The 26,069-nt window shown below is 54.1% G+C and overlaps 1 protein-coding gene across 1 annotated transcript in view; it reads right to left on the bottom strand.

Moving 5' to 3' along the window:
* The window catches only part of BCR (BCR activator of RhoGEF and GTPase), a 111,607-nt gene extending 85,992 nt beyond the window's left edge, over positions 1-25,615 (bottom strand). The window contains exon 1 of the mRNA XM_014070014.2: positions 23,875-25,615. Coding sequence (XP_013925489.2) covers positions 23,875-25,210 — 1,336 coding nt within the window. The 5' untranslated portion in view covers positions 25,211-25,615. The remainder of the gene's footprint in view (positions 1-23,874) is intronic.
* Between the last annotated feature and the right edge of the window lie 454 nt (positions 25,616-26,069).

Genomic DNA, 26,069 nt, shown 5'->3' with positions numbered 1-26,069 from the left:
TGCAGGGCAGGGCTGAGGATTACGTCCAATTCCTCGCAGACAAGGTTGCTCGGTTCCGGGCGGACCTGGACTCCAATTCTGCAGAACCAGCCGAGGCACTAAGGGATAATCTGGTAAGCCATCGCTGGATTGAGTTTCAAGCTGTTACCCCTGAGGATGTGGACAAGGCGATGAGAGCTGTAGGTGCCTCCACATGTGTGCTGGACCCGTGCCCCTCCTGGCTGGTTGTAAACAGCAGAGAGGTGACACGAGGCTGGATCCAGGCGGTTGTTACCGCCTCTCTACGGGAGGGGGTCTTTCCTCCCGCTTTAAAGGCAGTGGTGGTGAGACCCCTCCTGAAGAAACCATCCTTGGATCCAGCCGTTTTAAATAACTATCGTCCGGTTTCCAACCTCCCCTTTGTGGGGAAGGTTGTTGAGAAGGTGGTGGCCTTTCAGCTCCAGTGGTCCTTGGAGGAAGCCAGTTATCTCGATCCATTCCAGTCAGGCTTCAGACCTGGCTGCAGCACAGAAACCGCTTTGGTCACGTTGACCGATGATCTCTGGAGAGCCAGGGATGGAGGCCACGCCTCCATCCTGGTGCTCCTTGACCTCTCGGCGGCTTTCGATACCATCGACCATGGTATCCTTCTGCGACGACTGTGGGAGGTGGGGGTGGGAGGTGCTGTTTTACAGTGGTTCTCCTCTTACCTCTCGGACAGGTCACAGTCGGTGTTAGTTGGGGGGCAGAGATCGACCCCTAGGCCCCTAACGTATGGGGTGCCGCAGGGTTCGGTCCTGTCCCCCCTTCTTTTCAACATCTACATGAAACCGCTGGGTGAGATCATTCGACAGCACGGGATAAAATACCACCAGTATGCGAACGATACACAGTTGTATCTGTCCGCTCCGTGCCAACTCAACGAAGCGATGGATGTGATGAGCCAGGGTCTTGAGGCTGTTAAAGACTGGATGGGGGTCAACAAACTTGTGCTCAATCCAGAAAAGACCGAGTGGCTGCTGTGTTTCCCTCCCGCGAATTGGCCAGGTGTCCCATCTCTCAGGCTGGGGGGTCAAATTGTACGCCCCTCAGACAGGGTTTGCAACTTGGGAGTCCTCCTGGACCCACACCTGACTTTCGAACATCATTTGTCAGCTGTGACCAGGGGGGCATTTGCCCAGGTTCACCTGGTGCACCAGTTGCGTCCCTACCTGAACCGGGAGGCCCTCACAACAGTCACTCGTGCCCTTGTGACCTCTAGGCTGGAATACTGCAATGTGCTCTACATGGGGCTGCCCTTGAAGAGCATTCGGCGACTTCAGCTGGTCCAGAATGCGGCCGCGCGAGCAATCGTGGGTGCACCTCGGTTCACCCACGTAACACCTATCCTCCGCGAGCTGCACTGGCTGCCTGTTGATCTCCGGGTGCGATTCAAGGTGCTACTTATCACCTACAAAGCCCTTCATGGTACTGGACCTGGGTACTTGAGAGACCGCCTACTGCCAATTACCTCCACTAGACCGATACGATCGCATAGATTAGGCCTCCTCCGAATTCCATCATCTAGCCAGTGTAGACTGGCAACTACCCAGAGGAGAGCCTTCTCGGTGGCTGCTCCGACCCTCTGGAACGAACTCCCCATGGAGATTCGGACCCTCACCACCCTCCAGTCCTTCCGCGCCGCCCTAAAGATCTGGCTGTCCCGGCTGGCCTGGGGTTAAGACTCTAACCCCACTCGAATTGTGTGGCTGTTGTGTTTTTTAATATGTTGTATTGTCTGTATGTTGGAAACTGTTTGTCCTCCCCCCCCTTTTTTTTTACTGTGAGCCGCCCTGAGTCCCCCCAGGGAAAAGGGCAGCATACAAATAAAGGGAAAATGGAAAAAAATGGAAAATATAGGGTCAACCCCCTGGAGGGCTTCTGCAATCTGTAACTGCCCCAGAAAATGACATTCTGCTGGCTGCCAGCAGCCGCAGAGAACACCCAACGCTGGGGCGCATCTCTTTCCTCCTCCAAACCTTAAGGGTCCCTGGGGCCTTTGCTTTCACGATGCCTGCCCGTTACCAGGGCCATCCCCATCCCACAGGTGACTCAGCCGGCTGTGGGATGGGTAGAGGAGAGTCTCTGCCCCATCCATTGCCTCATCCATGGGATCCTTCCACCTTCCATCCACCGGCTTTGACTGCATAAGGTTTCGGGACGTCTACCCATTGCCACAGGATCATCCAGTGCTGATATTTGCAGGAAACAAGTGTGAATTTTTTATTACATTTCCCCCAACCTCATGGCTTCCAATTTGCCCAATTCTGTTTAACCAGCAACGTAAGGGCAGAACCGGCCTTTGCAAGGGGGGCTCTTCTCCCTGCCTCCAGCAAAGGCCACGTAAGTGGCCCGCCTTCCACCATCCTGCTCTGAGGGCCCTTTGTTGAAGCTGCCCTTCCAAGGTTTGGGAAGAAGGCCAGCCAAGGATGAGGGAGCCTTTCCAGGAGGCTGAGCAGCCTTGAAACAGGGTAGGAGCCTCCGGTTCTCCCATCAACTGCAACCCAGGAGCAAGGCTGGCCTGCCAGGTAGGGTTACAGCAAGGCTCCGTTTGAGTGTCAATGGGCTGGCTTTGCATAATACACGAAGACAGGATCCACAGACTTGCTTGTATCCCAACATGACGGATTAGCACAATGCAGGAGGTGTGAGAATATATTTGCAGAATGGGAGGCCTGGAATAAAACTTCTTCCCAAACTCCAAGGCAGCTGCAGCCGTCATGAGCAGAAAACCCCCAAATACTCTGCAACACTTTCCATATTAAAAAAAAGGAGGAAAACCAAGAGGCGGCTGCATGGGGCTCCAGAAGCTCCAGAGGAGGAAAACCTTCATGGAACAGGCTGTGCCTGATCCCACCCCACCCCGCCACGCACACCCACACAATGCTCAACTCACACACTGCCGCTTCCTGAGCCGGCTTCTTTCCATCATGCTGGCATCGGCCGGAAAGCCACCCCGGCGTTTCCTAGGCCCCCAAGGGCAGGTGGGGGAGGGGGAGGGCGGCTGCTAGGGAAAGGGACAAAGAGGGATCCACTCAGGAAGGAAGGACCTGGGTTGACATAGCGGGCACTTGGTTTCCAACCTGACAGATCCTTGACTGGCTTAAGAGATACTTGGATGCCTCCTCTGTTCACCTCGAAGCTCCCAGCGCAAGTAAGGATGCCGGCAGTGACCGGCTGAGAAAAACACCGGAGGTCTAATTTTAGAGGAGAATTTAGACATTTCCTAAAAGCCACCTGCAGGCTTTGCCAGCACAACGTTTCAGACCTGAGTGTGGTTTTCTTTTAAATGTAAGACACGCCCAAATCAGAGATGATCTACCACACTGCACAACAAGGCTCAGCCTGGGTTCCTCTTCTGGGCTTTAAGAGCTGTGCCTCTGAAGCCATCCAGGCGGCCGTCACCTGTCCCCCCCCCCGGCACCCCCTTCCCTGCTCACCTGGGTTGAAGGCCAAGGGTGGGTCTTTAAAGGTGCTTTGCCCTGCCGAGATGTCTCACTTGGAGACAGAGAGCAGCCCCCTCCCCTCCTCGCTCCCCTCTGACCCGGAGTGGACAGCTACAACAACTTTACTACCTGTGGACTCCCCAAATTCATGGGCCAGCATAGGAGAAATTCACATGCAACATTCTCCAAATATTGTCGGTCTTGAATAAGGAGCCTTCTTTATAACGCATGAAGTCTATTTGTGGCTGCAATAACAACATGCCCAGGTGGGGCAGGAGGCTGAGCTGAGGCCAAGGCGGTATCCAGGTGCCCCAGTGCACCCCCCACCCCACTCTGTGCTTTTCTCTTGCTGGTCTGCTTTTCCTCAACAGCAACTTGACAGAATTGGCCCTTGGCAGCCCAGAGATAAAATAGGGCTCAGCTTTTCCCTTAGCAGAAAAGATTTCCTGCCTCCGAACCTGGCAAATGTTGGCTGTGCAACTTCAGCATTCCTGACATTTAGTTCTCCTTCCTTGAGAGTCTGGCAGCATCAGGTGTTTTATTTCATATGAAATCCATCTTTTGCACTAGAAGCCCCCTCTGAACAGGTAGAAAAGGCAGGAAGTCCAGAATCAGAAGCCACTTCTCTTCCTCTGGCAAAGACCCCAAGGAGAAAAAGGAAGGGCCGCTCTTCCCCACCCAACCCTTGGCCCAAACAGGCCCAGCCTGTTTGCTGGGCACAGGGGACATTTGTCTCTGGGGGCTCCGAGTGTGGCTAGGGCCTGGGCCTATGGAATGCTCCACAAACAACCACAATCACTCAATGCACATGCTAGTTTTTTCTTTCTTTCTTTTTTCGTTTCTGTTATAATTTTGCACCAGTGAGGTTAAAACCAATTTCATTGTATTTAAGTACAATGACAATAAAGACTATACTATACTATACTATACTATACTATACTATACTATACTATACTATACTATACTATACTATACTATACTATACTATACTATACTATAACTATAACTATAACTATAACTATAACTATAACTATAACTATACACAAACCAGCATTCTTCCCACACCCTTCACCCTTCCCTCCAAGGCAGCACATTCCTCCTGCAATCCAGAGATGGCTGGCAGACTTTGAGAAACCGGAATAACCGTTGTCCTCCAGAGCAGAAAATTCAGTAATCCTGGGCTTGCAACAGAGACTGTCCTGACCTCCGTGACTCTCCTCTGGGGCTCCCCTGTGCTTCTTTTAAGTTCACACTGCAGCATCTTTTGATCACCTTTTGCCTTTCAAAACAGTGAGCCGTAATACCAAATTAGGTTGTTTCAAAATGTAATTAACTTTTTTTCAGACAGCTGCTGCTGAACAAGCTCCATATTCATTAACACCAAAACTAAATTAGCAGTAACACGCAACTGCAACCAGCCTGTCAACTGCACGCCTTAGCACACGCTTATACAATATCACACCAGTCATGAACATGTTAGCAGGAAAGGAAACCTGGCAGCCCCAAGGGGAAACTAGCCCCCAGAGCCACCGTCTCCCGTGGGCATCTAGGAGAGGAGAGGGGTGGGCCGTCTCCAGGGCCACCAAGCCCCCAGCCTCTCCTTCCTGACAGGCCAGCCAGTGCCAGCAGGCTTCCAGTCAAAACCAGCTCACGGAACGCTTTCCTTATTGGCAGAAGCCTCAGGAGACCCCCAGTGGGAGGCTGAGTTTTCCTTTGGCCGAAGCAACCAGAGCACCAATGAGACCCACCGATCTGATTCATTCCTTCATCTGCTTCTATGACGGCTGCCCTTCTCACACCATGCCACCTAAAACCAAAACCGCCAAGCATGACTCCTCCCCAAAGGCCCCAGTCACCCAGCACCCCCAAGGCCAGTCCCGTTCACCCCAACGTCCTCTAAAGGCAGCTCATTAGCTCAGGGCCCAAGCTCAGAGGCAAGTAGGGTCAGGAGGCCTTGCAACCTTTAACCCTGGGGTGTGCCTGGGCAGTTAAGGCCCAGAGAAAAGAGAATTAGGAGAAAGCCACGCTTGCATGACAAACGCTGCTCTGTTGCTGTGTTGGGTAGTAGCAGCTGACAATATGCTGGGCTAGCAAACCACAAATATATACCACACCGAGTACCTTGCAAGCAACCTGAGTTATAACTTCCTCATGCTACTGGCGACCTTGGGGCAGGGCGGGGTGAGAAGAGCACTCGCAAGGCGTGATCTTCGCAACAGTGGCCCCCACCCTGGCTGGGCAGTGCCCTTTCCAAAGAAACTCACTTGGCATCCACTTTGCATTCCTTTAGGTATCAAGAGAGTTTTCTTTTTATTCCTATGGTTTTTCAGAAGATTTGTGAATTTCTTTCCTGGCACTGCTAAATATAGTGAGCATTGTTTTATTGTAGTGCGTGTGCGTGCCACTGTTACGGATCTTCAATTAAGATCTTCCAATAGAGGCAAGGAGTGCAGTGGGACGGATTCTTTCAAACATCAGCAGAGAAAACCACCCCCAGCAACGTCTGCCAAGCTCTGCTCCTCCTCCTCCTCCTCCTCCTCCTCCTCCTCCTCCTCCTCCAGGATGCTTTTTCTAGCTGGATTCTCTTTGGATGGAAAGGTTCATTGATTCCTTCTGGCCCAGCCAGAATTGGAGATGGCATTTGGGGGGAGGCAGTCCGGCCCAAGGTTGCCTCTGGAAGCTGGAAGTGGGGGGTGGGGGGGATTGGGCCAGCCTCCTTGGAAATCTCATTTGTTCCCTCTGCCAGCCAGTTTCGGGTGGGGGGGGGTGGGTGGCTGGAGCAAGAGATGAGCCTCCCTTTCAGCAGTGCAGTGCAGAGAGATAACAGTCACGGCCACTCACCATTATTTATTCAAGGCTCTGCCAGCCACACAAGGCTGGGCCTCTGCAGGAGAAAAAGGGCCATGCCGCCCCCCCCTCCTCCTGCCCCACAACACAGCCATGGTTGGAGCCACAAAGCCCCCCCCCTCCCGTGCTGCTTTTTCTTCGTCTGGCTCCTTCCTCAAGCAATTTGACATTTGACATTTATTAAGATTTATAGGCCGCCCTTCTCCCTGAGGGGACTCAGGGCGGCTTACAATCACGGGAAGGGGGTGCAATAATAAAAGACAAACAGTGAGTAAACCAGATAAATAATAAAACACCAACTTGCATTCAACAGTCAACACTCGGGCGGGTAATTTAAGAACTTATCCCCAGGCCTGCTGGGAGAGCCAGGTCTTAAGGGCCGTACGGAAGGTCTGGATGGTGGTGAGGGTACGAATCTCAACGGGGAGATCGTTCCACAGGGTCGGAGCTGCAACAGAAAAGGCTCTCCTCCGTGTAGTCGCCAGTCGACATTGACTGGCAGATGGGATCCGGAGGAGGCCCAATCTGTGCGATCTAATCGGTCGAAGGGAGGTAATCTGCAGAAGGCGGTCTCTCAAGTACCCAGATCCACTACCATGGAGTGCTTTAAAGGTGGTCATCAGTACCCTGAAGCGCACCCGGAGATCGACAGGTAGCCAGTGCAGCTCGCGGAGGATGGGTGTAATGTGGGCGAACCGCGGTGCGCCCACTATCACTCGCGCGGCTGCATTCTGGACTAACTGCAGTCGCCGGATGCACTTCAAGGGCAACCCCATGTAGAGCCCATTGCAGTATTCCAGCCTAGAGATCACAAGGGCTCGAGTGACTGTTGTGAGAGCCTCCCGGTTCAGGTAGGGCCGTAACTGGCGGACCAGGCGAACCTGGGCAAACGCCCCCCTGGTCACAGCCGACAACTGATGGTCAAAAGTCAGGTGTGGATCCAGGAGGACTCCCAGATTACGGACCCTATCTGAGGGACACAAGGAAAGCTCTAAAACACACACACACACACACAATTTGGAGGCAGGAGGGAACCACGTTCCTCTTTCAGGCACAACCTTCACACCAGATTAGGAAGAAGTCCGCTGGACCTTATACAAGCAGAACCCCTCCCTGCCGCTCATTAAAGCACCCCCTCCATTCTCCCCCTTCTGTGCAAAGCCTGGGAAAAGGCGGTGCTGCTTTAAGAAAGACATTAGATCTAGGGTGATTTTTCAAGCAGATGCTCCAGGCTCCTGCAAAACTCTGAGAAACACCAGAGGATTTGTGCTGCTTGTGGAAAAGCCAACTCTTCTGTGAATCTTTTGCAAACCATGCAGATTTACATGTTAATAGTCCAGCCACATCCCTGGCTGTGGCTTTAGCTCAATGTGGGCAGGGGTTGCCAAGAGCGGAAGGTGCCTTTCAAAGCTTTGGAGAAAGCACGGCTCCAATGCCGCCAGAGAGGAACAAATGCCGCCGGCCCCGATTCTGCCCCAGGAGTTCCAAGAGAAAGCTCCCTGCCGCCTCTAGAGAACGCCCAGCTATCCCACCACTGACGGGAAAAGCACCAGGCCGAATTCTTGCTTGTTTCTGCACTTGGATAGAAAAGCCTTAGAGCCCCACATGGTTTAGGAAAGGGAATTGGGAATTCCCAAAAGTCCCAGACGGTCCCCTTTCCCTCCCAGCCCTGCTGGATTCCCCTTCGTCCCACCAAGCACCACAGATTTGGGCAAGATCAAGAGAGCAAAAATAAGGCAAGATTCAGGAAGGAGTTTTTAATGCTAACCCAGAATAACTGCTGTATCCGGACGCTGCAAGAAGGGCTGCCAGCTCCAAGTGAACAGCAGAGCCTCCGAGAGATGGGAAAGCTTTCTCCCCATCTGGGCTGAGCTGCTGCTGCTTATGGGCCTGGCTACCAAAGGATTTGCTTTCCAACACTTGGAGGTTTCCATCCACCCCACTTCCCTTCTCAGCCCCCCTCCCTCAGACCTCCCACCCAGAAGGTGGCAAAGCACCTTGGGAAGGACCCAGACCTACACAAGGCAGGTTCATCAGAATACGGCACTTTCTGAGAATTCACTTCCAAATCAGGATGCCAAATCACAGAGTAATTTGGTCAGAAGCGAATGTCTCATTCCTGGATCAAGGAGCTTTGCATATCCCTAATTTGGATTCCCCAGGATACCTGAATGAGCCCCCCCCCCAAAAAAAAATCCAATTTCTATTTCCTATGGCCACCTCCATCACCTACGTGACTCTGGAGGTCTCATAACTAAGGCCAAAAAACGAAGTAAAGTCTCAACAAATCATTCAAAACACAGCAAAAGTAGCAGTTGAGATGCTCACAAACCTCTCCAAGAAGCCACCACTCGGGCGGAGCCTCAATATTGAGGCTCCAGATGGAAAGGCAGAGCCGTTTTATTGGGTGGGTCCAAAAGGGCAAGCAGGGTCATGGCAAGGCTGATCTTGGGAGAGCCGACGTTACAGGGGCCATCACCGAAAAGGCCTCTTTCTGGCTCCTGCCAGAGGCATTCTCGCGTGGGGGATGCAGAGCAGACTCTGTTCCATTCAGGCCTAATGGGTCAGGCAGACACCACTGGGGAGAGACGCAGACACCAGGCCCTGAAGGGCTTAAAAGTCACCACCAGGCCCTTGAATTGCACTTGGATGCCCACCAATGGGCAATGCAGTTCATGGTGCACAGGAGCTGAGTGTGTCCAGAACTGGCAGCCCCTCTGCATTTTGCACCAGCTGCAGCTTCCAAATGTCCTTCAAGAGCAGCCCCACCCAGTTGCCCTGCAGGAATCCAATGCGGTGCCATCAGGGCAAGGATGGGGTTCTTTTTCCTCCTATGCTCCGAGCTTGAAATGCTCTTCCCTGGTGAACAGCTTCACCATACCCTCTTTAACCAGCCTTCTGCCGGGCTATGAAAGCCCATCATTCCAGGAAGGCAGCCAGAAAAGCAAGAACCTGATGGCTGATTTCACAAAATGGAAGCTGCAGATTCAGAGGAAAAACAAAGACAGGAAATCCCACAGAACCCCCTTGCTCCAGAGGTTGTGAGTGAAACCCATGAAGGCAACTGGGACCTCTGGCTTAAAGCCTCCAGAGGTTGAGCTGGGAGGACCTTTCTCTGCCCCCTTCTGCTGGAAAAGTTAAGATCTGATCATCCCTCTGCACCCTGAGCCTTCCAAGAGGGAGGCAGTAGAGGAGTCAGGGTCAGACGCTTGCTCCTTCAGGGATCTCAGAAGATCATGGTCCCTAAAACCACTGAAAAGGCAGTTGGAAAGTTGCAGGAGACACAGCTCTCGTAATGCCAAAGTTGGTCCAGAAGCAAGATGCTTGGAGGTCATCTCACCATGCCTGGTGCTGTTGGGTTTCCAAGCCACAGACTTCCTAGAGCTTTCTACCTCCTGAAAGAGCTGGCTGAAGCTTGCCTGAATGGGCAAGGATCTACCTGGATGGCAACTTTCTACTGCCCTGAAATTGATGCTCAAGAAAGATGCTCAAGTCTTACTGCATGCAGCTCTATGGGAGGAGCTCAGGTGGCTTCTTCCTCTTCTGTATAGCTCAGGGGCCTCTAAACTTGGCAATGTTAAGAATTGTAGACTTCAACTCCAGAATTCCCCAACCAGTCCACCAGTCTTAAAGTTGCCAAGTTTGGAGACCCCTGGTAGAGATGGTGCTGCATTGGGGGTGGGGTGGGGATTCATTGCCAAACATTTCAGGCCAACATCATATCCTCCTCCCAGAGCAGTGGCTCTGCCTTCAGGGCAAAGGAAGAACCTGGTTTGGCCTTCCTTCAAGAGTTGAGTGTGGCATATGGTTTTAGGGACTGGCATGCTGCCTTTGTGCTGGCAGAACTCAGCAAATGGAGGGAGAAGAGTGCTCAGTTCTGGTCTTGGAGGGCAGCTGGCTGATGAGTTGACCGGCTGCTACTCAGGATTGTGGTGGGAAGATGTTGAGGCAGCAGCCAGACTGCTGTGGGGATGAGGGGACCCTCACTTCCTCCCGGACATGGGGACATGCTGCCAGACTGCCCCAAAATTAGAGAGAAGGAGAAGAGAGAAAAAGGAAGTTGCTAGGAGAGAGGTTGGAAATAAAGTCACACCAGTTGCGGGAAAGTTGTGGGTTCCTGGTTGGGGAGGGAGAAGAGGCCATGGGTGGCTTCTCTGGAGGAAAGGAAGTCTCGGAGCGACAAATCTTCACCCAAGATGGCAAGCAGGGTGTTGACCAAGCTCTGGGATCTGGGGCAAAGCTGAGAGGCTCTTCCCCCACAGAGGAGAAGGACATTGGCTGAATCAAGCCCCACCAAGCTCTCTCTCTCTCCCTCCCTCCCTCCCTCCCCCCTCTCTCTCAGAATTAGGAGTAAGTTGGCACAAGGCCTGGGTTCTACAGTAGATACCTGCTGTGAATAGCCTCATTGTAAAAGCATGGGGGTCTTCTATGCTTGCAAACCAGAGGAGGCATCCAATTCCAAAAACAGAATCCCACTGGGGCAATGAGAGACCTCCCCTCCCTCAAGGAAGGCCAGGGATCCTCTGCAGGGAAGGCAGCCCCCTTGGGCTTCTGCCCCAGCCAGGACTGACCTCAAGGGAGCCCCGGGGCTTCCAGGCCCTGCTTGCTGCTCTGATCTCAAGGCAAACGCAGCCAGGGGCCTCCTGGAGAATGGAGCTGCTTCTAGCAACCTTCCGCCTTTGCTCTCTGTTCAAAGAAGACAGCTTGCTCAAACATCAGAAGGCCAAGACTGAAGGTTTGGTCATGATTTAACCATTTCTATGGCTGCCTAACTTGCAAGGTGATTTGATGGGATTCCGAGAGTGCAAATAGCTCTTTTGCACACCCACTGAGATGCTTCAAGGAAAGAGATACCCTAAATTCTCCCAATGCACAAAACAGGAACAAAGCGGTGGGAAAGGGCTGAGAGGGTGACCCTTGAGAAATGCCACCGTCCAGGGCAAGCCCCAGGGCTCCTGAGGGCACCAGGAGGGCAAAGGCTGTCAGGAGCCAATGGGAGGAGGCCGCCATGTCTGTTAGTACAGACTGAAGCCTGCACCAAGCATCTCAGCAATCCACCCTACCCACGTGGCCAGCCTCTCTGTGCTTGGGCGGGGGGGGGGGAAGTGGATGAAACCCACCCAGACAAAACAGCCTCCTTGGACCAGCTTCATGACTGAAGCGAGAACTCCTAGACTACTGTAGTTGTTAAAAGGGGAGAGAAATCTGAAGGAAAAACAGAATACCTCAATTGTTGTGATCTGTTAAATCAGGATCTTTCATTATTGAGACCAAACTGGATCTCATTAACGAGTTCCAGTTTTTAAAATCACAGGATAATCAGGATTGTAAAATTAGCTACCAAAATATTGAAAGATTTGAGATTTGAGATTTGAGAAGTTTATTTATATGCCGCCCTTTTCCCTGGGGGGACTCAGGGCGGCTTACAACTCGAAAAGGGGGGGGGGAAACAAACATTTAACACGTAGGACAGTACGTCATTAAAAAACTCAACATTCATACCATTCGGGTGGGTTACGGTCTTTAGCCCCAGGCCTGACGGGATAGCCAGATTTTGAGGGCTGTGCGGAAGGTCTGGAGGGTGGTGAGGGTACGAATCTCCACGGGGAGATCATTCCATAGGGTCGGAGTTGCCACCAAGAAGGCTCTCCTCCGCGTGGTTGCCAGTCGACATTGACCGGCAGATGGGACTCAGAGGAGGCCTAATCTATGGGATCTAATAGGTCGAGTGGAGGTGATTGGCAGTAGGCGGTCTCTCAAGTACCCAGATCCACTACCATGAAGGGCTTTATGGGTGGCAAGTAGCACCTTGAAGTGTACCCGGAGATCAACAGGTAGCCAGTGCAGCTCGTGGAGGATAGGTGTTATGTGGGTGAAGCGAGGTGCACCCACAATCGCTCGCGCGGCCGCATTCTGGACTAGCTGAAGTCGCCGGGTGCTCTTCAAGGGCAGTCCCATGTAGAGCACATTGCAGTACTCCAGCCTAGAGGTCACAAGGGCACGAGTGACTGTTGTGAGAGCCTCCCGGTTCAGGTAGGGGCGCAACTGGTGCACCAGGCGAACCTGGGCAAATGCCCCCCTGGTCACAGCTGACAAATGGTGTTCAAAAGTCAGCTGTGGGTCCAGGAGGACTCCCAAGTTGCGGACCCTGTCTGAGGGGCGTAGTGTTTGACCCCCCAGCCTGAGAGATGGAATACTTGCCGAATTAGTGGGAGGGAAACACAACAGCCACTCGGTCTTATCTGGGTTGAGCACAAGTTTGTTAGCCCTCATCCAGTCCCTAACAACTTCAAGGCCCTGGTTCATCACGTCCACCGCTTCATTGAGTTGGCACGGGGCGGACAGATACAACTGAGTATCGTCCGCATACTGGTGGTATTTTATCCCATGCCACCGAATGATCTCGCCCAGCGGTTTCATATAGATGTTGAAAAGTAGGGGGGACAAGACCAAACCCTGCGGCACCCCATATGTTAGGGGCCTAGGGGTCGATCTCTGCCCTCCAACTAACACCGACTGCGACCTGTCCAAGAGGTAAGAGGAGAACTACCGCAAAACAGTGCCTCCCACCCCCACCTCCCGCAGTCTTCGCAGAAGGATACCATGGTCGATGGTATCGAAAGCCACTGAGAGGTCAAGGAGAACCAGGATGGAGGCGTAGCCTCCGTCCCTGGCTCTCCAGAGGTCATCGGTCAATGCGACCAAAGCGGTTTCTGTGCTGTAGCCAGGCCTGAAGCCGGACTGGAATGGGTCAAGATAACTAGCTTCCTCCAAGGACCGCTGGAGCTGAAAGGCCACCACCTTCTCAACAACCTTCCCCACAAAGGGGAGGTTGGAGACTGGACGATAGTTATTTAAAACGGCTGGATCCAAGGATGGTTTCTTCAGGAGGGGTCTCACCACCGCCACTTTAAGTGCGGGGGGAAAGACCCCCTCCCGAAGGGGGGGCGGTAACAACCGCCTGGATCCAGCCCCGTGTCACCTCCTTGCTGTTAGCAACCAGCCAGGAGGGGCACGGGGTCCAGTACACATGTGGAGGCACTCACAGCTCTCATGGCCTTGTCCACGTCCTCAGGGGCAACATCCTGAAACTCAACCCAGCGATGGTCTACCAGATTATCCCCTTGTGCCTCGGCTGGATCTGCGGAATCGGAGTCCAAGTCCGACCGAAACCGAGCAACTTTGTCCGCTAGAAACTGGACGTAATCCTCAGCCCTACCCTGCAGGGGATCCCCTGTATTCCTCCTATTTAGGAGGGAACGGGTTATCCTGAACAGGGCGGCTGGGCGCGACTCAGCGGAGGCAATCAAGGTGGCAATATAAGTTCTTTTCGCCGTCCTGATTGCCCTGATGTATTCCTTGATGCAAGATGTTAGAAGTGCTCGGTTCGATTCGGATTTATTGGATCTCCATAAGTGCTCTAGGCGTCTCTTCCGGCGCTTCCTCTCCCGGAGTTCCTCGGTGAACCAAGGGGGCCTCCTGGATCCACTGCCTCGGAGCGGCCGTAGTGGCGCAATCCAGTTAAGAGACTCCGTCGCTGCCGAGTTCCAGGCAGCAACCAGAGTCTCCACCGGACTGTGGGCGAGGGTATCAGGAATAACCCCAAACTCCGTCTGGAACCTCAAGGGGTCCATAAGTCGCCTGGGGCGGAACCATCTGGTCGGTTCCTCCTCCCTACAGTGGGGGTTTGGTCTCCGAAAGTCAAGCCTCAGTAGGCAGTGGTCTGACCACGACAGGGGTATGATCTCACTACCCCTCAGACCAAGATCACAAGTCCACTGCTCCGAGAGAAATACGAGGTCGAGCATGTGACCCGCTGAGTGGGCTGGGCCCCGAATTACTTGGGTCAAGCCCATGGCTGTCATGGAAGCCATGAACTCCTGCGCCCCATCAAAGTGTTCACCGAGCGAAGGCAAATTGAAATCCCCCAGAACCATAACCATAAGCCTGGGGAAAGACTGGCCATTTAGATCTACAAAAGAAATGGAAGAGGAGGATTTGAACCTATTTCTACAATCACCCAGAGGAAGCTACAACCCCAGGGGGGGGGGGGGGGCTCCTGGGTAGTGATTCTCCCCCTGTAGTCCAGCATTCCCCAGCCAGGACAGCCCCCAAAAGAGCCGGCTCCCAGCCCCAGTACCGTTTTAAGTAAGCAGAGACCCAGCAGGTATTCTTCACACTGAATCTCCGCATGGAAGATGGAGCTGCGCTTGGGTCTCTGTGGGGAAGAGACAATCTCAGGCTCATTGGGCCAAAGGCTGAGTTCCCCTGAGAAAAATCTCTGCTTTATCCTAGCTGTTGTGTGCTGCGGTTCAGACAACTTTTGGGTCCCAGAAATTGCCAAAGGAACACAAATTTCAGGTCCTGGAGATGGGGTGCCGCCTCTTCCTCCTTTTGGTCACACTTCGCCTCCTTTTTATGAAGCAGCAGTCAGTCCCCCAGCCCCACCCAAGCAGACTCCTCCCGCAGGCCTCGGGGTCCAGGTGTGGAAGTGCAGATCCCTCCAGCACTGTTTTTGATCAAAGTAATTGGCTTTTTAAAAATTTCATTCCTGTATGTGGATGGTTTTAACCTCATTTACGAAAGCCAGGTACCATATACTGCCTTAAGTCCAGGCAACTGAGCAGCCTATTAGCCAGTAAATGCACCACCCAAAGTCTCCGGTGATTCCTGTCCTTTGGTCACTTAACAAACTGAGCTCTGCAACATGACCTCAGTGTGGATGTTTATTATTCTTCCTCCTGAGGACCCCACCGTCCCCTCAATGAAAGCCCCCTTAAGCTGACCAGAGGCTCTGAGCCCCGAGAGAAGAGCAACGAGCCCAAGAGACCCGGAGTTTCACTGGCTATTTGGTGAAAGTCCTGGTGACCCAACCTACAGAATGGGGAGAAACAATCCCAGGCTTTGATTTGAATGTCCTTACGTTCATTCAATGCACCATCAAAGAGGAGAAAAAGGAAGTTGGAAGACATGTAACAAACCAAATTTGGAGCCTCCTCTCTGACCACGATAGGAAAGAGTCTTCCCTCACCTCTGCACTGGCTCTCCTGCCTGATTGGGAGCCAAGGTGGCGCAGTGGTTAAATGCAGCACTGCAGGCTACTGCTAGATCAGCAGTTCAGCGGTTCAAATCTCACCGGCTCAGGGTTGACTCAGCCTTCCATCCTTCCGAGGTGGGTAAAATGAGGACCCAGATTGTTGGGGGCAATATGCTGACTCTCTGTAAACCGCTTAGAGAGGGCTGAAAGCCCTATGAAGCGGTATATAAGTCTACTGCTATTGCTATTGCTGCCAAGTTGGCTGTTCTTGCAATTGGGGCCAATTGTCCAGGGTGTACAAAGAAATGTAAGTGAAGTGGGACTACCAACAGGGTCTTCCAACTGGGACATGACAACAAAGAAATAAACTAAGAATGCTTTGTAATGTATCTTCCTCACCTTCACACAACCGATAAACTCATAGTGTTCAGCATTGGGTCCAGTCCCTAGATGCTTCCTCCAGTACAGTGGCTCTCCTTCCGTGAGGAAAGATATGGAAGAGCACTGAGAGCAACTCAAGGAAATGAGTTGGGGTCAATGTTTGCAAGGACACTGCCATGGAGACCAAGCAAGTGACACGTTGACAGAGTCCAGGGCCCTTAGTCAGCATCCCTCCGTCCACCTCAAACAGGCCAAGTGTGCAACCTTTCTTTTGGGGCAGGTCCCTGCAGGTAAATCGATTGGAAATGCTGCCTCTTAGTCAAGATACAGGGGTGCCAAACTGGTGGCCTGCAGGCCAGATGCATCACACACAGGCCACGCCTACCCCAGCTGCACAAAGACAAAACACATCATGTGATATCATGTGATGCGATCAAATTTGATGTGGCAAGAGCAACGCAAACCAGGGCTACCACAACACTATGTCATCACCAGCCGCTAAGCTGGGTTGGTCAACCAAATACACATCCCCAAACTCCCAGCTCTCTCATCAAAGGGGTCAACAGAAAGCCTGAGACAAGTTTCAAATGATGTAGAAATGGCCCAGGGAGGCCATGCTGTCCCCAGGACTGTAGACTGAGTGTATTATAGCTTTTGCTGATATGTGGCAATTTAGCCTGGGCACCAAGAGGGAAGCAGGAGCCCCTAAACAGCTTTCTGGCAAGGAGCTCAGAGGGGCAGCCCAAGGAATGTGGGATAAACAGCATCGCCACCAAATAGGTTTGTTACTGGCTGCAACCCGTACTCAGCGGGTAATCCTTAATGAAATCACAGCTACATGGAGGGAAGCCCAAGGTCCATCTTAAGCCCAGGACTCTTCAGTGTCTTCATAAATGATTTAGATGGAATAGAAGGGGAACTCATCAAATTTGCAGAGGAGAACAAGCTGGCAGGAATAGCCAACATCCCAGGAGGTAGGCTCAAGATCCAGATGGATCTCAACAGACTGGAACACTGGGCCCTATCTAACAAAAGAAAATTTAATGGTGAGAAAAGTAAAGGTTCTCCATTTAGGCAAGAAAGACCAAATGCCCAGGTACAGAACAGGGGGTACCTGGCTCAATAACTTGAAGTCCAACCGTTTAAATATGAGCCCGCCGTGTGCAGCAGCAGCCAAAATAGCCAACACAGTTCTAGGCTGCATCAACAGAGGGATAGAATCAAGATCATGTGAAGTGTTAATACAACTTTATAAGGCCTTGGTAAGGCCACACTTGGAATCCTGCATCCAGTTTTGGTCACCGCAATATAAAAAAGATGCTGAGACTCTAGAAAGAGTGCAGAGAAGAGCAACAAAGATGAATAGGTGCTGGGGGCTAAAACGTATGAAGAACAGTTGCAGGAACTGGGTCTGTCTAGTCTAGTGAAAAGAAAAAAGTCAGGGTGATATGACAGCATTCTTCCAATATTTGAGGGGCTGCCACAAAAAGGGGGGCAACTTAATTTTCCAAAGCATCAGAAGGCAGTACAAGAAACCATGGATAGAAACTAATCAAGGCGAGAAGCAACCTGGAATTAAGGAGAAACTTCCTGACATGAGGAATGGCTTGCCTCTAGATAGAAGTTGTCAATATCCCATCAGTGGAAGTTTTTAAGAAGACATATGACAGCTATTTTTCTGAAGTGGTGTAGGGTTTGCTTCCTGATCAGGGGTTGGACTAGACCTCCAAGGTCCCTTCCAACTCTGTTATTATGAATGTGTGGAGGCCAAGAAAAGCTTTCTTGAATGCTTTCCCGTCTCAGCAGCCATCTACAGGCGGGGGAGGAAGCTTCCTCTCAAGACCATTCTGTTCAGCAACCAAATCCTTTTACAGTTGGAAATCAAGCTTGTATCCATCGATTTAAACGAGAGCAACAAAGCTGAAATGCGGCTTCATCCTAGCAGGCTTCCAATTAAATATCTGGTGTGTGGCACAAAGTGTACTCTGAATACAGAACAGGCCTTACTCTCAGCAAAACGCCCAGCCCGGTGGTTTACAGGCCCCCTCATGCGGCCACGGGGGTCAAAGAAGAAATGGGTTAGATGCCCACCTCTCACTTCCACCAGGCCACACCTTTCCCAGGGGAGGAAGATGTAGGGCAAATCCAGCATCTGGGGGCGGATCTGGCTTTGGCAGGCTGGTTTACACCCCTGCCCCCAGGGCACTTCTCTCCAGCCTGAAGGTTTGCCATTGCCACCTAAGCCAGAGCTCTGGGTGCCACGGTTGACAGTCTGCTTCACCGAAGGACAATGATGTGCTCAATGATGTCTCTGGTGTCACCTTCAGGCCAAAGGAAGGCCGGACTCCCAAGGCCCAAAGGCAGAGCAGGCAGCTTAGCTACGCTGCAACTGGTTGACAAACACACCCATGTGCGAGAAATGAATGCAAAAGGAGAGAGGCCGCTTGGCTGGGAATGGCTGGGGGTGGGGTGGGGGGAGTCTGCATTTCACCAGGAAGTGAAAACTGATTTGGTCTCTTGAGAAGCAGCCAGCACAGCAGAGGAACCTGAGTCCAGCCACCTTCTCCCTTCAGCTCTGCCTTCATCTGGCCAGGACCCAGAAGACTCACAATGGCGGCCAGAACATCAATGGTGCCATTCATGTTTCACCTTCCCTTCTGGCTCTCCAAGGCCAGATCCCCCTTGAGAAGGACTGAAAGCAACATGGAGTGGGGGGGGGGAGCAGAGAGAGAGGCTTTGCATCTGGCTAGTCTCTCAATCAGGCCAAGAAGGCACCACTGAAAGGCACCACAAATATAATTACAATGCCTTGGATGGGTGATTTGTCTTGTTTTTAGTATTTCAAATGACTACATCCCCTCCCTCTCTCCATCCCTCTTTCAAGACTGTTTGGCAAGGCTTCAGAACTAGTTTGCCTCCCTCTTAGGCTGAGAGAAAGATGGATTGGCCCAAACTGGTTTTATGTCCAAGACAGGACTAGAATTCACCATCTCCTGGTGCCTTAGCCACTAGACTAGAGCAAATTTCAACTTTCAGGACAGCCCAGACTGTCAGTGAGAAAGCAAAAGATTCCTGCTTCTTCTCTGCCCCCACCCTGCATTAGCATCACCCACTCCCCACCTTCAGAAGGAGCCCCTGATTGTTCCTCTCCTGCCTAAGCCCCCTGAGGCTTTGGTGCTCATCCCATCTTCTCATTCGGCCCGAATCCAGAGCTGGCAAGGCTGGTGTTGAGATGCTAAACCAGCCCTGATAGGAGCTGCCAGCCTAGATTGTCCAGAGGTGGCCAGCTGGATTTCAAAAGGAGCCCCTACCGCCTCAAGACAAGGCCTCTCCCCCCAGCCAATTTGTAGTAATTGGAATGGCTATTTTAAGTGATGCAATATATTCAATTATTCATAGTCAACTAATGTTATATTGGAAAACTCCCTGACATAATTAAATATCTCAAGTCTTTCATTTTTATTTTATTCTCTCTTCTTGTTTCCCTTTACCCTTATGTCTAGACTTGCTTTAAAGAAGCTCATAAAAACATTTGTCTAGGGCAGTCGTTCCCAAACTTGGCAACTTTAAGACTTGTGGACTTGAACTTCCAGAATTCTCCAGCCAGCTCTGCTGGAAGTTCAAGTCCACAAGTCTTAAAGTTGCCAAGTTTGGGAACCACTGGTCTAGGGGGTTAAGGTATCAGGTGAGTTCAGGAGGCTGGGAATCCTAGTCCTGCCTTAGGCATGAAAGTGCCTGAGTAACTGTGGGCCAACACCAGGAAGCTGTGAGTTTTAATCCTGCTTTAGGCACAAAAGCTGGCTGGGCGTTTTGAGGCAAAATACTCTCAGCCAAGCCCATTTTGCAGGGTTGTGGGGAAAACAGGAGGAGGAGCGAGATGCTTTTGCTGCCTTGAGTTATTGATAAAAACAATAAAGGCAGTATGATATAAATAAACCAAATAACAATAAACGAATACATGACAAAAAGGTATCAAGAAAACAAGTCACAGTACTCCATATTGACCCCAGATCAGTTTCCCCTACGTCAGCATGGGAAAGGCTGATGAATCCACCGAGAGAGAGAATTATGATCAGAGCCTGGCAAAGCCTTGGGGTCACCTCCACAATGAGCAACACAGAGAGATGCATCCAAACAGGCTGGTAATACCTTCCAGCACTGCAAAACACTCCCCCAGCAAGCGCCTCCCGGCCGAAAAGCCTCCACCTGCTGCCAGGTGTTGCCAAAGAGGGAGAGGCTGACTCACTGGAAAAGGATTGCAGAGGCTGACACACTGCAGCCAGAAAGTGGGCAGTTTCTTCTTTTTCAATCTGATAATTGACATTCCCTCAAAAGATTACAGGTAGTCCTCAATTTACAACCATTTACTAAGTGACTGCTCGAAGTTACAACGGCACAGGGAAGGAGAGACCCATGACCCTTTTTTCACCCTTCCCATCATTGCGGCATCCCCAGGGTCACTTGGCCAACATTTGGACACTTGGGAACTGACTCATATTTACAACAGTTGCTGTTTCCTGGGGTCACATGGTCCCATTTTGCAACCTTCTGACAAGCAAAGTCAGTGGGGAAGCCAGATCCACTTAACAACCAGGTTACTAACTTAATAACTGCACTGATTCACTTAACAACCACGGCAAGGAAAGTCATAAAAAGGAGCAAAATTCACTTAACAAATGTCTTTTATTAAGCAAAAGAGAAACTTTGGGCTCCATTGGGATCGTAGGCTGAGGATTACCTGCTCACAAAAGGTTAACTAAAACAGTGTTTCTAAACCTTGATCACTTGAAGATGTCCAAGACTTCAATTCCCAGAATTCCCCAGCCAGGAGAGTTGAAGTCCACAAACATCTGGAAGCAGCAAAGGTTGAAAAGCACAGGCCTAAAGTGGCATCCAAAATAATTCTTGCCTTGCATTGATCAATGTAATCAGCACAAAGGCCAAAATCCCTTTTCCTAGAAACTGCTGACCCCTTGCAAAAGGCGAGGTCAGGGCACAGAAGCCACTTTTTAAAATTGCCTCCACAGTCACACCTGCCTCCTCCTTGGCCTAGGAAATCCTTAGGATGTCAACAACAGGATTCCAGGTAAATTCCTTTTATAATATATTCATGCCGGCTGTTGTCCTGCTCTTCCCGAGCAAATGGCCCAGTTGCAACCTGTTTTCTTCCTCTTTGCAGAGCAAGCAAAGTTAAGCATCTGTCTAAAAGGCAGCCACACACCTGAGGCCCCAGTACTGGGTGGAACAGGGAGGAAACAGAGGCTCCCTCTCCATAGAGATGCCTAGAGAGGCATGTGGTTCAGTCCCACTCCTGTGATTTCACTGGGGTACACCCCCCCCCCCATAATTCTCATCAGGGACCAAGGAAGCTGTTGGAAGAAGAGACGGCCCTGTAAGTAGCTGGAAGACCTACAGGTAGGGCTTCAATGGCACAACCAGGAGTTCAGATTATACCCCAAACCCTGTGGTCACCTGCGCAGTGATGGTAGTCTAAGTGTCCAAGCAGTCGCCAGGCCACTGCGGGGTAGAGGTGTAAATGAAATAAGGCAACGGAGCCAAGCAAGCCCCACGTTTGTCCAAAATGGTTTCTGCTCTTCTTCGTTCAGCTGGAAGACTTTTGATCTGCCATCTGCTTTGAACGATGTCCAAATCGGCAGAGCTTTCTCGTCACGGACGGTTAACTGGCTGGGGAGACGGAAACTGATTGCGGCTCCACAGAACAGAGACAAAGCCACGGGGCCACTCACCCCCAAAGGGAGGGGGAGGGGGCTCCTGTCACTTGAGATCTATCAGTCTCCGGGTGACTCCTGAGATGGCCCACCTGAACAACCCCCTCCTGATGTTCAGGGGCAGGGGCGGCACCTGACCTCTGTTGACAGAACATCTGGAAAGCACCACCTGCACAAAAGCTGCAGCCCACTTCATGGCCCCCTCCTTGGACAGAAAGGACCTCCTCCTGCAATAAGGAAGGATGTCCAAGACCTCTGCAGATGACCAAACATTTTTCCGTGAGTTACTCCAGGTCAGCTCTTCCTTGCAAGGGCAGCAGGAGCCTGGCATGTCCCAAGCTCCTCTCTCTCTGCCCTCTACACCAGCAGAGCCCTCAGCCACCTGAAGGCACCCCTGGGAGGATGGCCACTCCCCAGTCTGGAGCAGACCCCCCTTGTGCCCCACAAAGGAGCTGTTATCAAGCCAAACAAAGCTAGCAATGCAAACCCACCTAATGGAGGAGAGATGATTAGATAGATAGATAGATAGATAGATAGATAGATAGATAGATAGATAGATAGATAGATAGATAGATAGATAGATAGATAGATATAGATTTGCTGGGGTGGAGGGAGAAAACGACCCACCCTCCAAGCAGTTCTGGTTCCACAGACAAAAGCATCTCTGGGCTACGGGGGACCTCATCCAACACAGAAGGTGCCAACCTCAGTGGGCACTCTGGACTTTCCAAAAGCAGCTCCTTCTTAAGTATCAACTCCGAAAGATGGGCGAGGATGATGCTGCAGCAGAGACTAAGGGGGCACTTATTTCTCCTTGTGGCTTGCCCCTCCCCCCATGCTTTCCATCCAGAAGCTCCACTCTGAGGGCCCAACCTGGTTGTGAAGAGCTGAGCATTGCAGTTATTCCCCTTGCTATGGTCTCCCCTCCTGCTCCAGGCCCCCTGCCAAGGCCTGAAAGCCAGGATCTAATGGCTGCTATTAGAAAAACAGAACCTGCAGGCTGAAGACCCTTGCGAGGCACTCATAACTGGCAGAGAAACAGCGACAATAATTCCCAGGGCGACTACAATAACACTCCTTCTGCTTTATTAATCCCTTCCTGGACTCCTGCCTCTTGCCCACCCTCGCTCTCCAGGGCAGCAGGGCTAAGGACCACCATCTGCCAAGCTCAGCCTCCCAGCAGCTGTGTTCAGCCTCCCAGACAGAAGTGATGCTCAGAAGTGAGACCCCCCATGGAACCCCGCCCAGGACCCTTCCTGCCCCTGGGACCCACTGCAGCTTCCCGTTCCGTCCTCCAGGCCTGCCCTTCAACCACTGACCACCGAGTTTCCCCATGGGGGCCTGCAGCTGGGCTCCAGCCACTTCCCTTCCACCTACAATGGGCTCTGCCTGTTTCTTCCAAGCCATTTTGATGGGTCAATAGCAGACAGGAGACTGCCAAGCAAAGGCGGCCCATTTTCTTCCTTAAGGGGAGGGAGGACCTACAGGCAGGTCCCTCTGGGCTGCAGGGCCATAGGGACGGGTCAGCTGCCTCGCATGGCCAATGTCCCAAGAAAAATCACACCAGGGCCTCTGCCGCAGGTGGCGGGCAAGCGCCAGGGCCCATCTTGTCTTAGGCGTGGTGAGACAGACCCCCCCACACCCACAGATGGGATCCACTCTCTAGTCAGGTGGCCAAATTATGCTGATCTGTCAGCTGAGCTCCAGGTGCTGTTGCTAGAAAGGAGGCCCCAACTGTCTCAACCTAACCACAGGGCACAGTGATTGGGGAGCCAGGAGGAAACATCAACTACCCCTCTTCTGAAACTCAGAATTTCTTTCAGGGAAATCAGACCAGATTCTTGGGAGCCTCTTGACTGCCTTTTGAAGCAAATGGGGTGGGGGGAGCTTTGCCCTTTCTGGCTCAACCATGGCAGCCCCAACGCCAGGCAAGCGACTCCAGGCCTCCCAGTAACTCACTGGCCACCTGCACCTGTTAGTGGGAGAGTCTGGCCTTGCCCCCTTTGGCCTCTGCTGCGCAGCAACCCAAAAGGGACCCCGGGTGCAGGTGGGACTCAGCTGCTGTTTGGGAGGGGCCTTGGAGAGAGACTCTGAACCTGGTGGCATCTGACAGGCCTGACACAACCTCAGGGAAGGATGAGAAGGAGCTGGGATGGCAGCAGGCTCTGCCCCCCCACAATGATCCAGAAGAAGCTGCTGCCTCTCCCCCCCCCCAGGGCTATCAGACTGCAAAGGGGAAGGGGGAAGAACCCCCAGACTTTGGCACCACCACAGAATTCCCAAGCTGCGCAGGTGTGTTGTGTTTGTGTAGAGACCTCCGAGACCCATCGGGCGAAACCGACTGGACCCACTTCCTTCCCCCCAAGACTCGGGAATCCGCCCGCAGATCCCCGCCACCAACATTTCTGGGGCTCACCTGAGTCGCCATGGAAACAGCCGTCCGCGGCGGCCCTCGCAGCGGGCGACTCTCCGTCGCAGGGCCAGGGTGGCGCGCTCTTCCTGGGCTCGGGGCCGGCGGCCTGCGCGTGGTGCCGGTGACGCTTGGGGGCCTGCGGGGTCGGGGGGCTGCCGCTGCTGTCGAAGGACTGCTGCGAGGGCGAGCGGCTCTTCTCGCGGGAGAGGCGGCAGGCGGTGGGGCTGGGCGACACGTGGCTCGACTGGCCGGACGAGAAGTCCTCCTCGCTGGATGTCAGGTTCTCGTTGGAGCTGCAGTCCGGCGTGTAGCCGCCGCCCCCGCCCAGGTCCTCGAAGCCGCGCGGCGAGTAGGAGCGGCGCGGCCAGGTGAGCGGCTGCTCGGCCGTCCCCGCCGGGCCGCCCCCGAAGGCGCTCTGGTAGGGCTGGAAGGCGGCGGGGGAGGCGGACGTCCAGGCGGGCCGGCCGGCGCCGTCCAGCAACAGGTTGTCCTTCAGAAAGCGCGCGTTGAGCTCCGCGTCCTCGTACTCGCCCCCGTCGTCATAGGCGGCGTCGGCCGAGCGGCCCCGCGGCGGCCCCGGCAGCTTCTTGCGCGCCTCCAGCTGCATGGCCTGGCTGCCCAGCGCGCTGATGCGCTCCGAGACGTCGCGGTCGTTGACGCGCACCAGGCCGCGCTCGCGGTGGTACTCCAGGTTCACGTAGAAGGGCTTCTCGCCCGCCTCCCGGCCGTCCGGCGGCCTCGAGGGCGGCGGCGACGACGAAGGCGCCTTCCTCCCGCGCTCCAGGCCGGAGCGCAGCAGCCCCGCGCCGCCGCCCCCCTGGCCGCGCTCCCTGGCGCCCGACTCCAAGACGTCCCGCTCCACTGAGGCGGCAGCGGGGGGCAGGCGGCGGCGATTGCAGCTGGGGACCGGCCGCGCCCTGCCCGGGGAGCCCGCCGCAGCGCCCTCCTCCCGGGGCTTCTCGTCCGAGGCAGCGGGTTTGGCGCGCTCCTCCTGGTCGGGCTGCGCGGCGTCCGCCTCCGAGCTGCCGTCGCTGTGCGCGGAGAGCTTGCGCAGGGCGGGCGGGCGCGGGCGGGCGGGCCTGTCGTCGTCGGCCTCGGGGCCGCGCTGGAAGCCCCAGCGCTGCCGGTCGTAGCTCTTGCGCTCCTTGGCCAGCAGCGTCTGCAGGTAGATCATGCGGAAGCGCTCCTTGTTTACCTCCAGCTCCAGGCGGCGGATCGACGCCTTGCAGCGCTCCAGCTCCGCCTCGATGTCGCCCACTGAGCGCAGCGCCATCGCGGGCGGCTCCGCGTCGTTGAACTGGGCGCGCCACGCCTCGGCGAAGCCCACCGGATCTACCATGGCAACGGGCCGGCCGCCGCCGCGGGCGAAGGCGGGATCAAGGCGGTGTGCAGTGCGGGCAGCGCTCGACGCTCATCTCCGGAGGGCGGCGGCGGGCGGGCTGCTCCGGGACGGCGGCGGTCCCGACCCGCCTCCAGCTCTCTGGGCCCCGCCGCCCATGGCCGGGCCCCACACCCCTCCGAGCCGCGGCGGCGGAAGGCAGGCAGGCGGCAGGCAAGAACAAAGAGGCAGCGGGCGAGGCGAGGGGGACGCGCCGGCCGGCCGGGCGGGTGCGAGGCGGGGGGCTGCGGCTCCTCCCCGTGCGTCTGCCTGCGCGCCGCCCAAGATCCCGCGGTGCTCCGGCCGCGCTTAGCCGGGGTGGGGCGGGACGCGCTGAACCAGCCCCAGGTGACGCGGCGGCCCGGCTCGGCTCGGCATCTCGTCTGCCCGGCCCGTCCTGCCTCTGGGGAGCGGCCGCGCGGGAGGGGCGGGGCGAGGGCGGGGCGGGGCAGCCCCTTAAAGTGGCGGCGGCGAGGAGTGGCCGCGTCCTCTGCGCACGTGCAGAGCGCGGACTCCGGGCTCGCCTTCCCCGAGGCGGGAGCCGGCGCTGGGGGCCGAGTAGCTGCTCGGTCAGAGCTCCGAGTCTCCGAAGGCCGCTCCGCCTCCGGAGGCCGGGGCTTTTGCCGGGCGGTCGCCAAGGGTCCCTGGCCTCGCCTCCCCGGCCGGTGTGGTGAGTGTGCGCGGGCTGCCTTGCGACCTTGCCTCCAACCGGGCTCGGCAAAAGCGAAAGGCCAGGGGGAGTGCGCCCTGCTCTGCCGGAGCGCCTCCCACGGACAGCGGGGCCAGGCGAACCTCCCGCCGTTGGCTTCCTCCTCTCGGG

The sequence above is a fragment of the Thamnophis sirtalis genome, unplaced genomic scaffold (genome assembly GCF_051295495.1).
Source record: "Thamnophis sirtalis isolate CommonGarterSnake01/CBP01778 unplaced genomic scaffold, rThaSir2_p1.2 scaffold_2, whole genome shotgun sequence".
NCBI classification, from domain to species: Eukaryota; Metazoa; Chordata; class Lepidosauria; order Squamata; family Natricidae; genus Thamnophis; species Thamnophis sirtalis.
The sequence above is the reverse complement of the archived record's forward strand: the minus strand, read 5'-3'. Positions and strand labels throughout refer to the sequence as shown.